The sequence below is a fragment of the Papio anubis genome, chromosome 10 (assembly GCF_008728515.1).
Source record: "Papio anubis isolate 15944 chromosome 10, Panubis1.0, whole genome shotgun sequence".
Taxonomy (NCBI): domain Eukaryota; kingdom Metazoa; phylum Chordata; class Mammalia; order Primates; family Cercopithecidae; genus Papio; species Papio anubis.
Window position 1 is genome coordinate 90864232 of NC_044985.1, and position 15811 is coordinate 90880042.

At 34.9% G+C, this 15811-nt stretch overlaps 1 protein-coding gene across 1 annotated transcript in view; it reads left to right on the forward strand.

The window, feature by feature from the left end:
* Positions 1-613: 613 nt before the first annotated feature.
* Positions 614-15811, forward strand: part of CPO (carboxypeptidase O) — a 31517-nt gene continuing 16319 nt past the window's right edge. The window contains exons 1-2 of the mRNA XM_003907864.4: positions 614-1851; positions 12115-12211. Coding sequence (XP_003907913.2) covers positions 1784-1851; positions 12115-12211 — 165 coding nt within the window. The 5' untranslated portion in view covers positions 614-1783. The remainder of the gene's footprint in view (positions 1852-12114; positions 12212-15811) is intronic.

Sequence of the window (15811 nt, forward strand, 5' to 3'; positions counted from 1 at the left end):
TCTGGGAGCCTCTATCCTGCTGGTTGATTGGTTAGTTCTTCGTCCTCGTTTGACCAGTGGGTAACTCCCAGTTTTTTGTTTTTAATGCTCTCCTCACTTGGCTTCTGGGACAAAATAGTCAGCCATTTCTTAACTACCTCACTGGATGTTCTTCACAATTCCCTCGCTGGATTCTTCTCTTCTACCAAGTCCTCTAAATGTTAGGTTAGCCCAGGGCTCAGTCTTTGTCTTTCTCTGTCTATACCCACGCCCCAGATGAACTCCTCTGCCCCACTGTCTTTAAACACCATCATGATATTGTTATAATAGGAAATACATATTTTGTCTTTGTCCCTGGTTCCTGATACAGAGCTCCTAAAACCCTTGGAATTTCCTCAGTGATAAGATCAATAAAGGTGAAACGGCCATTTTTGTTATTCATGATGTCCCTTTTGACTATGTCTAAGTTTAAGTGAATAGGTAACTTTTGGAAAGTTTCTAAGTTTCTGGTTGCCAGGAGAATCAGCCATGTGATTAGAAAGTTGGAACTTTCAGTAATCCCTTCCCATCTCTGGGGAGGAAAGAGGGACTGGAGTTTTATTTAATCACCAATGACCAATGATATGATCAACTATGTCCATGTAATGAAGTCTTCATAAAAATACAAGGGAACAGAGTTTGGAGAGCCTCTGGGTTGCTAAACACATGGAGGGACTGGGTGCATGGCATGCCTGGAGAGAGCATGGAAGCGCTTATCTCCTCTATTTTTTAAACTGCATTCTCTTTACTTGAAATTGTAACATTTGTTTGTGTACTTGTTTATTTTTCTCTCAACTCTACTGTGAGTTCCATAAAAGAAGGGACTCTGCCTTGTTCACCTTTGTATCCTAAGTATCTAGCGTAGTGTCTTGTATACAGTGGTGCTCATGAGATTTTTGTAGAATGAATGCATGAATACAGGGCAAAAGATTTAAACTGGGTCCCTAAATGCCAGGGACTCCATTTAAATACTCTACCTGCCCTGCACTAAAGTTTGCCTTGCTCAATTAGACTATTAGCAGAGGTCTTAACATGAGTCTTTACTTTTACTGGTCAATGAGACTCAAGCATAAGTTGGCTATGTCTGAAAATATGGTGGAGTATCTGACAGAGTCCTTCATGTAAGAGGGGCGTGGGGGTAAAATCCACTTGGGAAAGGATTGCCATTGTTTTCACTGCTCAGATTTGGAGAGATCTGGGTTTGTTTAAGAGCTGGTGATGTGGTTCATCAGAAAAAGAGAAGGCATTTGACCCCAATCAAAGCCTTAGATTGAAAGAGGAAGAGGAAATTTTGAATAATGACCATGTCCATTATGACCAGAGCAGAGTATTCTTTCTGGTCTCATGAATAGGCTCGTGATTCAGAAAGACTAGCCTACTATTCCCATCCAACCTGTGTGAGGGGAAGAGCAGGAATGACTGCTCTTGAGTATGAGTAATGGAGATTCCTAGAAATACTCCGAGGTGATTTTACATAGGGAGGAAATTTATTTCAGGATCTGGTGAAGTTGAGAGGTCACATAAATTTGGTTTTAGAGAAGAAATGAAATATCAAATGGTACAGCATTTCCCCCATTGGAAAAGGTGGTTTGAGGACATGATAGAGTTAATAAAGCAATTGCCCGAGTCTCTTTCTGCTGAGACATCCACTAAATGACTTATCTCATCTTGATTGTGGGAGCCACAGTCTTGATGCATTCATTCTCAAGGACACTTGATCCACTGCCAGAGAGGCCCAGAATTTTCTAACTTACTCTGTGGCAGAATGAAGCCTCTGCTTGAAACCCTTTATCTTTTGGGGATGCTGGTTCCTGGAGGGCTGGGATACGATAGGTGAGTGTAAAGTGGGAAGAGGGACTGATTATTATGATTTAGATTGTCTAAATTGAATGCTTTTTTTTTAAGACCAAGGCAGCTGGCTTCTCCTTCCTTACTACTCATATATACTGCCACGAGACGAGAATAATAAAGACCACTGAAATTTATCACTGAATAATAATAGTCCTCTAATAATCCTTGAATAAATGAATAAATATCTAACAAACATTTCCTAACACAATGCATGACATATACCAATAGACATGTCATGTTTTGTGATTGGAAAAAGAAAATTGTAATGCAAATTCTATATCCCTCATTTTCATAGTATCTCAACTGGTAAATCACATTATCCTAATTATTAAGAAAAATGTTAAAATGACCAAATAATTTCATCTAGAGATAAGTACTATTAATGTTTTCAGATAGCTAGCTAATTATGTATGCAGCACTATTTCTGAAATATTTCAGTTAAATTGTATTACAGAAATTTTCCTATGGCATTAGCAATTTATTTAAAACATAGTTGAAATTGCTAATAATATTCTGTCATTTAGTCAATTCTTGCTCTTTCATTTTTACAAATAATGCTGTGATGAGCAACCAGCTACACAATTTTTTGTGCTTTTTCAAATCTTTGATTATTTCTCTAAGAAGTGGAATTATTGGGTCAGTAGCTGAGGAAAATCTAAGAATCTTGCTATACATCGCCCAATTATCCTCTAGAAAGATTACATCAATCTACACTTCCAATAACAGTGTATGAAAGCACTTTTTAAGTGTTTGGCAAATTGACAAGTAAAAAATACACATTGTTGACTTCCTTTGAATTTTTTTATTTATAATAAGAGTAAATATTTTGTCTTGCTTATTACTAATTTTATCATTTTATAAATTGCCCATTAATGTCATTTGCCCATTTTTGTGGTCTCTCCCTATTCTTAATGAATCATAAGTTCTCTAAATACATTCTATTGAAATCTGTGTCTGTGTGTGTGTATAGTTTCCACAGAAAGTGTGTTTTTCCCTTGTTCATACACAAATAATTATTTTGTTGATTTAGCATATCTCATGAAGATATGTGGTTATAATTGGTATTTCCTCTTTTGCTTCACAGTTAAAGAAATCTTGCAATGAACTTGCTCTCACATAACATAGAAACTCATTCCAATTTTTGTCGAACAATATTTGTGTGACCTCAGCTTGTTCCTTATCTTTATAGACAGTTCAATTTCAGATATGTACAGAGTCCAGGATCTCTGTAATATCAAAAACCTGTTTGAATATTTCTTTCTCATTTTTCCATTAGTTTACTTCGTTTCATATACATAGTGCATTTACTTTCCTTTCTGAAATTCCTCATCCATAAATTGGAAACGAAGACTCTTACATTTTACAGGAAAATATGAAAAAAAAAATTAGGCTGCTTAAAAATATCAAGAGCCTTAAAACATAAATCTTTTGGCCTAGTGTTCCTGCCTCTGGACATCTATAGTGAGGAAATAAACTAAAGTCTGAAAGAGTTTTATGCAGCTCTGAGATGCAGCTTTATTTATAATATATATATTCTAATATTTGGAAACAATTGAAATGTCTATGTTAGGTTACATAAATGCTGATATGTAATATAGGACAATGGGATATTATTAATACAATAGAAAAATAAGTATAAAACTTTTTAATGGCATAGGAAAATATGTGTTTTATGCTAAAGAAAAGAGGCTGCATATAAATCTAATGGAGTACTTTAAAAAATAAAATAAAAACATGTACTAAAATGGTAATTGTTATCTTTGGTTGGTGATATTTTTCCCTTCCCTCAACTATTATTCATTTTGCAAACATTGTTCAATGAATGTGACATAAAACTTTTATTTAAAAAATTAGATTCCAAGCCCAGGTTAAATTATGGAAGTGATTAGGCTCAGGCAGTGGGACTCAGATAAGACAGCTTCCATTGGGCAGTTCCTCATGACTGCACTTGACCATGCTTGTCTTTATTGGCTGTTTTTATTTAAATTATTAGTTATTGATATAAAATAATGGTCCCTTTTATGTAACTCTTGCCAACTCAAAACATATGTTAGCTGCAATTTTTGATGGTCTTTATTCACCATGCGCGGTAGTAGTCTAGAAAATTTAAAATTAATAAAAATTACAAGCTTTGTAATATTTCTCTTGAACATTTCGGAAGGTAGTCTCCCATATATTATACATTGCATACATCCTGAAAAAGTGCAACTCTGTATAATCATGCGGGATTTAGCAATATCAATCAAATGGCTTGAAAATGTTCATCCTCTTTGATCTACTAATTCTTCTTTCTGGAATGTAGCTTAAGGAAACAATAGAAAATTAGAACAAAGATTTACACAAAAACCTATTATCTCTAGAATTATTTACAATAGCATAAAAACAAAAAGGGACATAGCTTTAATATCCAGAATAGAAGAAAATATTTAAATAAATGATACTATGTAACATATGCTTACTGTCAAATAGTGTGCAACCATTAAAGAGGTTTCATTGGTTTGAGGAAATGTCTTTGGTAGAATACAGAATACAAAGAAATGAATACAAAATTATATATAGATAGAGATATAATCTGTACGGCATTTAAGAAAAATAAATGCACAGATTAAAGTCTGGAAGGAAATATGCCAAAATATCAGTAGTTGTTACTCAACAAGATGTAATTATTGATAATTCTTCCTTCTCTTTTCTATTTTTCTCTTCTTTTTTCACCTCTCCATACTTTCTACATTTTCCATGTTAGGCATATGTTAATTTTGTAAGCAGAAAAATAAAGTCTGAAAATACAGAACTATCATGAAATATTTATGTAACTATTTCTTCACCAAGTATTTAAAATACAAAATTTGCCTCAGTATTCATTAAGATTTTTTTGCCTCTTTATACATTCCAGTCAAAATGCTATCAGACCATCATCTTTGATCTGCAGACTTTATTAATAATGTACCCCAAAGGATCATTTTCTCTATTAAACATTTTATGAATTCCCGTTCAAAAAGAATACACAAAGTACAATAATCTTTTCATTTGATCAGTGAGATGAGACCGGTGATAATTTGGGAGATAGCCAACTTTTTCCCTCCTTTCTACATGTATTATGCATCACCCAAGAAATTGCCTAGAAACAGAGAATAGCCTTTTCTAAGTATACGGTTTAAGTATTCATTTGAACAAAGTATTCAAGTTTCTGAGGCTTAAGTATTGTGTTTTAGTTCCATATACAAGTGATAAGCATTTTTAATATCAGGGGCTTTTACTTAAATCCCAGACCATTCACTTTTTTTGCATATGAAATGGACCCAGTTGTTTAGTGCTGGGCTTAGAGAGTAACAGACTCACACAATTTGTAGACATTAGCCAAGAGTAAGGCAAATGCCTGAGGATGTTAGGTTATCTTTATTTAATTTATTTTTAATAAATTAATATAATAAAATAATAATTTATTTAATCAGTGCTATGGCATTGCCAGGGAATCCCAGCCCAACTGAAACAGGAATTCACCAGGTGCAAACCCCACTTTTTAGTGTACTCACTTTCCTAGACCACTGAGTAGATAACTATGATAAGGGAAAACCCAAACATTTGCTAAACTATGTGAAGGAAGGAAGAGCAGCCATCATCCTTGTTCTCAACACCATTGCAGAACCATCGTCAATGATCTCATTTCCTGGCAGGACAGGATGGGCCAAACAGTCAGTGTGAGGAATGAGAGACAGGGAGTGGGGGGTTGGGGGAAGTTAAAAGAATATCCTCTTCATTTGCTTCATTCCCTCTCCTCTTCCCATTCTGAGAAGGGATTAAAATGATTTTCTAGTGACTTTATAATACTTATTTTTACTATCTTTATAGTCCCAATCAGAGATAGACAATTTGGATGATTTTTTAGCCCCTAAAAGTGGACTAATTAATACTTCACCCTTATTTTCTAGGATGTAATAAAAGAATAGTTAAGCATATGTCACAAAGTCTTCAGGAAAAAAAAAAACCTGGGATAGTAGTATATACCTTAAGAATTATTGTTACTATCAAATGAAGATAGATAGATAGATAGATAGATAGATAGATAGATAGATAGATAGATAGATTATAAACAGATAGATGGACAGACATGATACAGATATCAAGTTTTTAGAACAGTTTCTAGCATACACAATTGCTAGTAAAATATTGGTTGTTATTACTGGCTATGCTTGAGTTTGGAATTCTGCCTCTCCTGACCTCAATATACTTTGTGCACCATTTAATGGGTAGTTAATCAGACACTAGCTTATACCTTATGCCTTGTTATTTAATGGCTAAGTTATTTTGCTTTTGATGTGTTTATGTCATATTGTCTTAAGCAGATTTTTAATTCTGCAAGAAAGAAATCTTCTTTTCAATTACTACTACCTATTACTACTTTTGCATAGAGTAGTAAGAGTATATAGCCACTGGGTTGTTGAGTGAGTTAAATAAGATAATAATATAAAGTGCTTTGACCAGTGCCTAGCATATAGTGCTCAGTAAGGGTTAACTATTGTTAGTATAAAATATACATATTTGCTGGTTAGTTTATAAAGACATGAAATGTGCTCCTGAAAATGTATGTTAAGAATGAATTTTTATGAATTTTAAATACAATAGAAAATACACGTATTTTCTTTACAAAATGATACCCTTTTGTAAAGCAATCAGCCTCAACATATTACTTCCACTAGTATATATTTTTGTATTAAAATTTCTCACTCCAAAGCACCTTTGTTTATTAAAAAATCAAATGAATGGTAAATATTAGAAATACATTTGTGAATAACATGAAGAAAATAAGTGTTTCTCAACTATTACAATATAAATAACATTTATTTCTTTTAATCTTCTTTTAAAATTCATTTTTATTGTTTTAACCAATTATTTAGACAATCCTATCTCATGAAGACATTGAGATTGTCTTTTCATTTGGACAAGCTAATAGGACAAACTTCATTCAACAATGTAATAAAACATTTTTAATTTTGAGGACAAAGAGCTTCTGTTAAGTTCAAATTATTATTATTATTATTTTTTTTTTTTTTTTTTTTTTTTTTTTTTGAGACGGAGTCTTGCTCTGCCGCTCAGGCTGGAGTACAGTGGCCGGATCTCAGCTCACTGCAAGCTCCGCCTCCCGGGTTCACGCCATTCTCCTGCCTCAGCCTCCCGAGTAGCTGGGACTACAGGCGCCTGCCACCTCGCCCGGCTAGTTTTTTGTATTTTTAGTAGAGACGGGGTTTCACCGTGTTAGCCAGGATGGTCTCGATCTCCTGACCTCGTGATCCGCCCATCTCGGCCTCCCAAAGTGCTGGGATTACAGGCTTGAGCCACCGCGCCCGGCCCAAATTATTATTAATATTACTAACAATTAATAATAAATCTAACTCTAAGTTTAAAGTAGTGGAATTGTGTGGAGAAATTGATTTCCATTCAAGTAGCTTAATGTGGTACATGATACTAAGTGAACCAGAAAAAAAATAAAATTAGGACTTACATAGATATAACTGGAACTTGTGTTTTAATTAATTCTATCAAAATATTTTGTAGTTTGGCATTATTTGAGGATAATACTAGTTGGATGGCTAAATTATTCTTTGCACAATTTTTATTTTTAATATCATGAAGCAAAATAGGGCTGCTGCTTTGTTTTGAATTGTATTTTAACACTTACTAGGAATTGACTATGTGTCAGAAATTGTGCTCATTGTTAAACACAGATTATCTTATTTAATCCTCATAAAAATCCCTTGGGAAAGTACTATTATTATTCCCATTTTACAAATAAAGAAATGAAGACTTAGAGAAAGAAAAGATACAATACTATTTTGAGCATTTTTTGAATGCTCAAGAAAATGTAGAAGAATAGGTAAAAGTCATAGAAACGTTAGCTAATTAGACCTCTAACACACTTCATTGCAACTCAGTATCACTATACAAAAGTTTGTACACCAGCAGCTCCACAAGTTCATACTCCAATGCCATTAACATAGTAGTCATTCTGTACATATTTGCTGGGTAAATGAATTACCACTTAATATGCCCTGACAATAAAAATATAACCCCATTTCTTGCTTACATAAAGCATTTAAACTAGGAAACTAAGTAATTCAACAAATGTTTGTGTGGCTTAGAGATAGAATATTAGCTGTATAACTTACTAGCTCTGTGACTCTTTGCAAATTACCTAATTTCTCTTGGTCTCAGTTTCCTCATTTGTAACATATGGAGAATAACAATTTACAGAGTTGTAGTGAGAATAAAATTATATACTGTGCATGAATGTTTCTCTTAGGTGTGAGCACAGTATCTGGTAAAGAGGTGGCACTGAGTAGCTCTATTAAGTTGTTTGTTCAAAATTAAAGCATAAATAGACATTAGGAATAAGCCCATATCTATTAAAAAATTGAATAGATAGTTAATTAGCCAGGCATGGTGGCACATGCCTGTAATCCCAGCTACTCGGGAGTCTGAGGCAGGAAGATCACTTGAACCAGGGAGGTGGAGGTTGCAGTGAGCCGAGATCACACCATTGCACCCCAGCCTGGGCAACAAGAGCAAAACTCCAACTCAAAATAAATAAATATTTTAAAAAAATTTTTTTTTAATTTTTAAAAGATAGTTAATAATCTTGTAAAACAGAAAGCACGAGGCCAAGATAGGTTCACTGGTGAATTCTGCCAAACGTTTAAGGAAGAAATTATACCAATTCTCTGCAATCTCTTCTAGAAATAGAAGCAGAGAGAATATTTCCTAACTCATTTTATGAGATCAGTATTATCTTAACACCAAAATCAAAGAATTAAAGGAAAAGAAAATTACAGGTCAATATCTCTCATGAACACAGATAGAAAAATCCTCAATGAAATATTGGCAAATCAAATTCGGCAATGTATAAAAAGAATTAGACACCATAACCAAGTGGAATTTGTCCCAGGTGTGCAAGGCTGGTTTGACATTCAAAAAATCAATTAATACTATCTGTTCTACCCACAGGCTGAAGAAGAAACATAACATGGTTATATAAATAGATGTAGAAAAAGCATTTGACAAAATCTAACACACATTTGTGATTAAAAAGGTGGTAGGGAACTTCCTCAACTTGATAAACAACATCTCCAAAAAATCTACAGTTAACATTATACTTAATGATGAGAAACTAGAAGCTTTCCTACTAAGGTCAGGGCAAGGATGTTCCCTCTCAGCACTCTTTTTCAACATTGTACTGAAAGTCCTAGCTAATGTAATAAGACAAGAGAAGAAAATTAAAAGTATACAGATTGGGAAGAAAGAAATAATACTGTCTTTGTTTGAAGATGACATGATTGTCAATGCAGAAATCAGAAAGAATCAACAATAAGTCTCCTGGAATAAGCAATTATAGCAAAGTTGTAGGATACAAAGTTGATATTAGAAAGTCAATTGATTTCCTATGTAACATCAATGGACAAGTAAAATATCAAATTAAAAACAAGTTACCATTTACATTAGCATGCCTCAAAATAAAATACTTAGGTATAAATCTAACAAAATTTGTACAAGATCTGTATGAGGAAAACTAAAAAACTCTAATGAAAGAGATCAAAGAAGAATTAAACAAATGGAAAGTCCATGTTCATAGACAGGAAGACTGAATACTGTTAAGATGTCAGTTCTTCCAAACTTGATAGCAAGTTATTTAGTAGTTATTGACAAACTGATTATAAAGTTTTTATGGAAAAGTGAAAGACCCAAAATATTCAACTCAATATTGAAAGAGAAGAACAAAGTCAAAGGACTGACAGTACCCAACCTCAAGACTTAATATAAAGCCACAGTAATCAAGACAGATGTTATTGGCAACAAAATTAACAAACGAATCAAAGGGAGAAAACAGAGATCCCATAAATAAACCTACATAAATATAGTCAAAAGATCTTTGACAAAGGAACAAAATAGTCTTTTCAGCAGATAGTGCTGGAACAACTAGACATCCAAATGCAAAATAAGTGAATCTAGACATAGACATTGTACCTTCACAAATATTAACTCAAAATGTATAATAGACCTAAATAGAAAATGCAAAACTATAAAACTCTAGAAGATAACATAAGAGAAAACCTAGATGACTTTGGTTATGGTGATGAGTTTTTAGATATAATACACATGGCACAACCCATGAAAGTAAGAATTGATAAGCTAGACTTCATTAAAATTGGAAACTTCTACTTTGCGAAAGACAATGTTAAGAAACAAGAAGACAAGCCACAAACTGACAGAGTATATTTGCAAAACACACATCCAATAAAGGACTGTTATCCAAAATATATAAAGAACTCTTAAAACTCAGCAACAAGAAAAGGAATAACTTGATTAAAAAATTGGCAAAAGACTTGAACAGACATCTCACCAAAGAAAATATAGAGATAGCAAGTAAACATAAAAAAAGATATTCCACATCATATGTCACTAGGGAATCACAAATTAAAACAAGATAATAATATTTGTTAATAAAACAAGAAGATAATACTTTGCACCTATTAGAATGACCAAAATCCAAAACACTATAAAACAAATGACAACACTAAATGCTGACAAAGATGTGGAGCAACAGGAACTCTCATTCATTGCTGGTGAGAATTCAAAATGGTACAGCCACTTTGCAAGACAGTTTGGCAATTTCTTACAAGACTAAACAAACTCTTACCATATGATCCAACTATTGCACTCTTCAGTATTTATCCAAATGAACTGAAAACATGTCAACACCAAAACCTGTACAGGGATGACTATAGCAGCTTTATTCATAATTGCCATATCTTGGAAGCAGCCAAGGTGTTCTTCAGTAGATGAGTAAGGATAAATAAACTGTGGTATATCCAAACAATGGAATATCACACAGTGCTAATAAAGAAATTAGCTTATTAAGCCATGACAAGACATGGAGGAAACTTAAATGCATATTATTTAGTGAAAGAAGTCAACCTGAAAAAGCTGCATACTGTATGAGTCCAACTATGTTACATTCTGAAAAGACAAAACTATGGAGAAGTAAACAGAGCAGTAGTTGCCAGGGGTTAGGGAAAGGGAGGGATAAAGTGGAAGAATACAGAGGATTTCTAAGGCATTAAAACTATTTTGTGCCTGGCTCAGTGGCTCACACTTATAATTCCAGCACTTTGAGAGGCTGCAGCAGGAGGATTGCTTGAGGTCAGGAGTTTGAGACCAGCCTGAGAAACACAGTGAGACCTTGTCTCTACAAAAATTAAAAATTAGCAGAGTGTAGTGGCTTGCACCTGTGGTGCCAATTAATTGAGAGGCTGAGGTAGGAGGATATTCTGAGTCCAGAGCCCAAGGCTGCAGTGAGCTATAATCATGCCATTGCAGTCCAGCTTGGGTGACAAAGTGAGACCTTGTTTCAAAAACAAAACAAAACAATTTAGTATTATATTATAATGGTAAATATGTGTCACCAAACATTTGTCAGAATCCATTCAATGTACAAAGAACGAGCCTTAAGATAAGCAATGGATGATGTTGGGTGATAATGATGTGTCAAAGTAAGTTCATTGATTCTGACCAATGTATCACTGTGGTGTGGGATGTCTATAGTGGGGAAGATTCTGCATGTGTGAGAATAGCGGGTAAATGGGAACTATCTGTATTTTCTGCTTAATTTTTATGTGAACCTGAAAGTGTGCTAAATAATAAAGTTTATTTTTAAAAACATATACCATTGCAAAAAAATATTAGTTCTCACTATTATATGCAGTAGAGTAGTTAATATTGCAGGGTCTTCAGTCAGACTGTCAGGGTTTAAATCCCTAATAACACTTTCCCTGTGATTCAGTTTCTTCATCTCTGAAACGGAGATAACAAGAGTACCTATCTCAGAGTTTTAGAGAGAAGTAAATGAGATTTAAATTGCTTAGAACAGTGCATGTCTTGTAAGTTTCACTTCAATAAATCTGAGTTATTATTTCATATACAAATTTTATTTGTATCTACAACATTTTGTCGAATCAAACCGCAAGGTTGGAATAATTGTCCTCACTCTACAGATGAAGAAACTTCAGCTCAGAGTGGCTCAATGGCTGCCTAAGGTCTCACAATTAGTAAGTCACAGACCCAAGGACTCCAACGCAGGCCTTTGTCCTCCAAATCCTGTGCACACTGATTCTACTACCTTTTTCATCAACCCACCAACCCTCAGGATATCCCAGTTTCATCACTGCTTTTCCTCTTACTTTCTTCCCTTTGCAGATCCTTAGCACAACACAGACAAGAGATTGTGGACAAGCCAGTCAGTCCACGGAGCCTGGAGACGTATTCCTATAACATATACCACCCCATGGGAGAGGTAAGGAAGGACACATGGCGGGAGGTTGGTGGTGGTCACAACCCACTTTCGAACAGGCAAAGAATGGTTCACTATTAATATCCATGCATTAGAGAGGCTGAAAATGTGGTGTTAAGATCTGTCAATACATTGAGTTTAAGGGATTCCTGAACATCTCCTTACCCACCACCACCACTGAAGCTATAAAAGCTGGTGAGATGAAATTTTTAAAAATTAATAACAAAAAGAAAATGGTCAAGAACATCCCAATGAGCCAGTTTTGCTGCTGTGAACATGAACCAGAATTAAATTTTATTTTTGTTTGTCAAGTTCTTAGCAAGTTTAAGCTGGCCAGCATTGCTGTTTACATGAGTGTGAGGTGGAGAAGCCTTCTGATTGAATCATATTTAGCTGAAATGTATTTTTTGTAGGATTTACAGGACACATGCAGTAGTTCTTAAGAGGGGAAAACTTTAAAAATTTTTTTTATAATCTATGCATCTGACAAAGGGCTAATATCCAGAATCTACAAGGAACTTAAACAAATTTATAAGAAAAAAACATCCCCATCAAAAAGTGGGCAAAGGATATGAACAAACACTCCTCAAAAGAAGACATTTATGCAGCCAACAGACATATGAAAAAATGCTCATCATCACTGGTCATTAGAGAAATGCAAATTAAAACCATGATGAGATACCATCTCACGCCAGTTAGAATGGCAATCATTAAAAAGTCAGGAAACAACAAATGCTGGAGAGGTTGTGGAAAAATACGAATGATTTTACACTGTTGGTGGGAGTGTAAATTAGTCCAACCATTGTGGAAGAGAGTGTGGCGATTCCTCAAGGATCTAGAACTAGAAATACCATTTGACCTGCAATCCTATTACTGGGCATATACCCAAAGGATTATAAATCATTCTGTGATAAAGACACAGGCACACATATGTTTATTGCGGCACTATTCACAATAGCAAAGACTTGGAACCAACCCAAATGTCCATCAATAATAGACCGGATTAAGAAAATGTGGCACCTATACACCATGGAATGCTACGCAGCCATAAAAAAGGATGAATTCATGTCCTTTGCAGGGACATGGATAAAGCTGGAAACCATCATTCTAAGCATACTATCACAAGGACAGAAAACTAAACACCACATGTTCTCACTCATAAGTGGGATTTGAATAGTGAGAACACATGGACACAGAGAGGGGAACATCACACACCAGGGCCAATAGGGGGGTAAGAGTCTGGGGGAGGGATAGCATTAGGAGATATACCTAATGTAAATGACGAGTTGATGGGTGAAGCAAATCAACATGGCACATGTATACCTATGTAACAAACCTGCATGTTGTGAACATGTATCCTAGAGCTTAAAGTATAATTTTTTAAAAAAGGGGATGGAACCAAAAAAAATTATGTTGAATGTACCTTTTAAGTATAAATAGACAAGACCATGTAAATTATACCTTACAACCACACCCTCTGTAATCTCCATACAGTAAAACTGGAAAGGTCAAAATATTATTTAATGTTTTACAATTTATATGAAAATAAACTGAATCATAGCTTCTCTCCCCAAAAAAGAAATATTTGTATTGCTATTAAGTTTGGTGGTTTCCAAAATTGGATACAGTGAAAAATTAGCTTCTACTTATGTACATGTGTGTATGTATGTGACATTATGCAAATCTTTTTTGAGGTATAAATTTCTAAATAGAGTTACTGGGTCACATTGCATGTCTACATTTTTATATAAATGCACAATTTGCCCTTCAAATGACCTTTACCAATTTATTCTCTCAGCATTTGGGAATATATTCATATTTTCCAAAATTTTTTTCAACAAGTACAAGAAAAGATTTACACTTTCTTATATAGTAGTCACCCCAAAGTACTGAAAGTTCTACAGTTTTGAAAAGGTCCAGTATGGCCCATGGACGCTTTATGACCTGGTATCAGAGATGTGTTCACACCTGGCTTGAGCACTTGCTGGCAGTGTGACTTTCACAAAGACACTTAAACTTTTTAATCCTCAGCTTCCTCATCTGTGAAACAGAAATAGTAGTATCTATCTTGTAGCATTGTTGTGAGAGTAAATGAAATAAACAATACTACTATGTACTGAACAAGCAATAAATAAAAAATATTTGTTGCTGCTACTGGCTGCTATTTGTAGCTCTCTCAAGACTTAAGGCATCTGCATCTGACCTAGTCCCATCACAGATATAAACGCAACTACACTTGTGGTAAGCTGTTATTCTTTTCAGTGAATAGACTGAAATGAAAATACCCTCACTCGAGTAAGTATTATTACTGTTATAATAAATTTTATCTCTACCTGTCCCATGCTAAAATGAATGTCAATTGAGATATAACAATTTTCAAATAGGATATTTGTTATCCCTCAATTAACTTTTTTTTTTTTTTTGAGATGGAGTCTTGCTCTGTCGCCCAGGCTGGGGTGCAGTGGGCAATCTCAGCTCACTGCAACCTCCACCTCCTGGGTTCAAGCAGTTCTCTGCCTCAGCCTCCTGAGTAGCTGAGATTACAGGCACCAGTCACCATGCCCAGCTAATTTTTTTTGTATTTTTAGTAGAGATAGGGTTTCACCATCTTTGCCAGGTTGGTCTTGAACTCCTGACCTCTTGATCCACCCACCTTGGCCTCCCAAAGTGCTGGGATTACAGGTGTGAGCCACCACACCTGGCCAATTAACTATATATAATAACTGTATATTATTTACTATATTTAGTAAATAATAATAAATATATTATTTACTATATTTACTATAACTCTTGGTTGTTGTCTGTCAGAGACATCAACTATATAGAAATTGATTGTAAGAGGTGTGAAATGCTGATGATTGTCTGAATATGTCTTATGTTTGTGAATTTTCTTATTGCATTCACTGTTACGGAACCCCAAGTTATGGACTTCCAGACCAAGGTGTAAGAACTCTTTCTAAGCACAACATAAGACTTGTAAGTAAATCAGCCACTATTCAGGTCTACTCAATTGAATCAAAACAACTAGCTTAGGACTTGATACAGAAACTTCTGTTGGCATGTGAGAACATGTGAGAAGGCCATACTCAGGTCTTCTCTAATCTTGGAACCATGGTGTATTAGTCCGTTCTCATGCTGCTATAAGGACACACCCGAGACTGGGTAATTTATAAAGGAAAGAGGTTTAATGGACTCACAGTTCCACATGGCTGGGGAGGCCTCACAATCATGGTGGAATGTGAAGGAGGAGCAAAGGTATGTCTTACGTGGGGGCAGCAGGCAAGAGAGTGTGTGCAAGGGAACTGCCCTTTATAAAACCATCAGGTCTCCTGAGACTTATTCACTATCATGAGAACAGCTCAGGAAAGCTTGTCTCCCACCCCATGATCCAATCACCTCCCACCAGGTTCCTCCCATGACATATGGAGATTATGGAAACTACAATTCAAGATGAGTTTTGAGAGGGGACACAACCAAACCAATGTATTCCACTGCTGGCCCTTCCCAAATCTCATGTTGTCACATTTCAAAACCAATCATGCCTTCTCAACAGTCCCGCAAAGTCTTAACTCATTTCAGCATTAACTCAAAAGTCCACAGTCC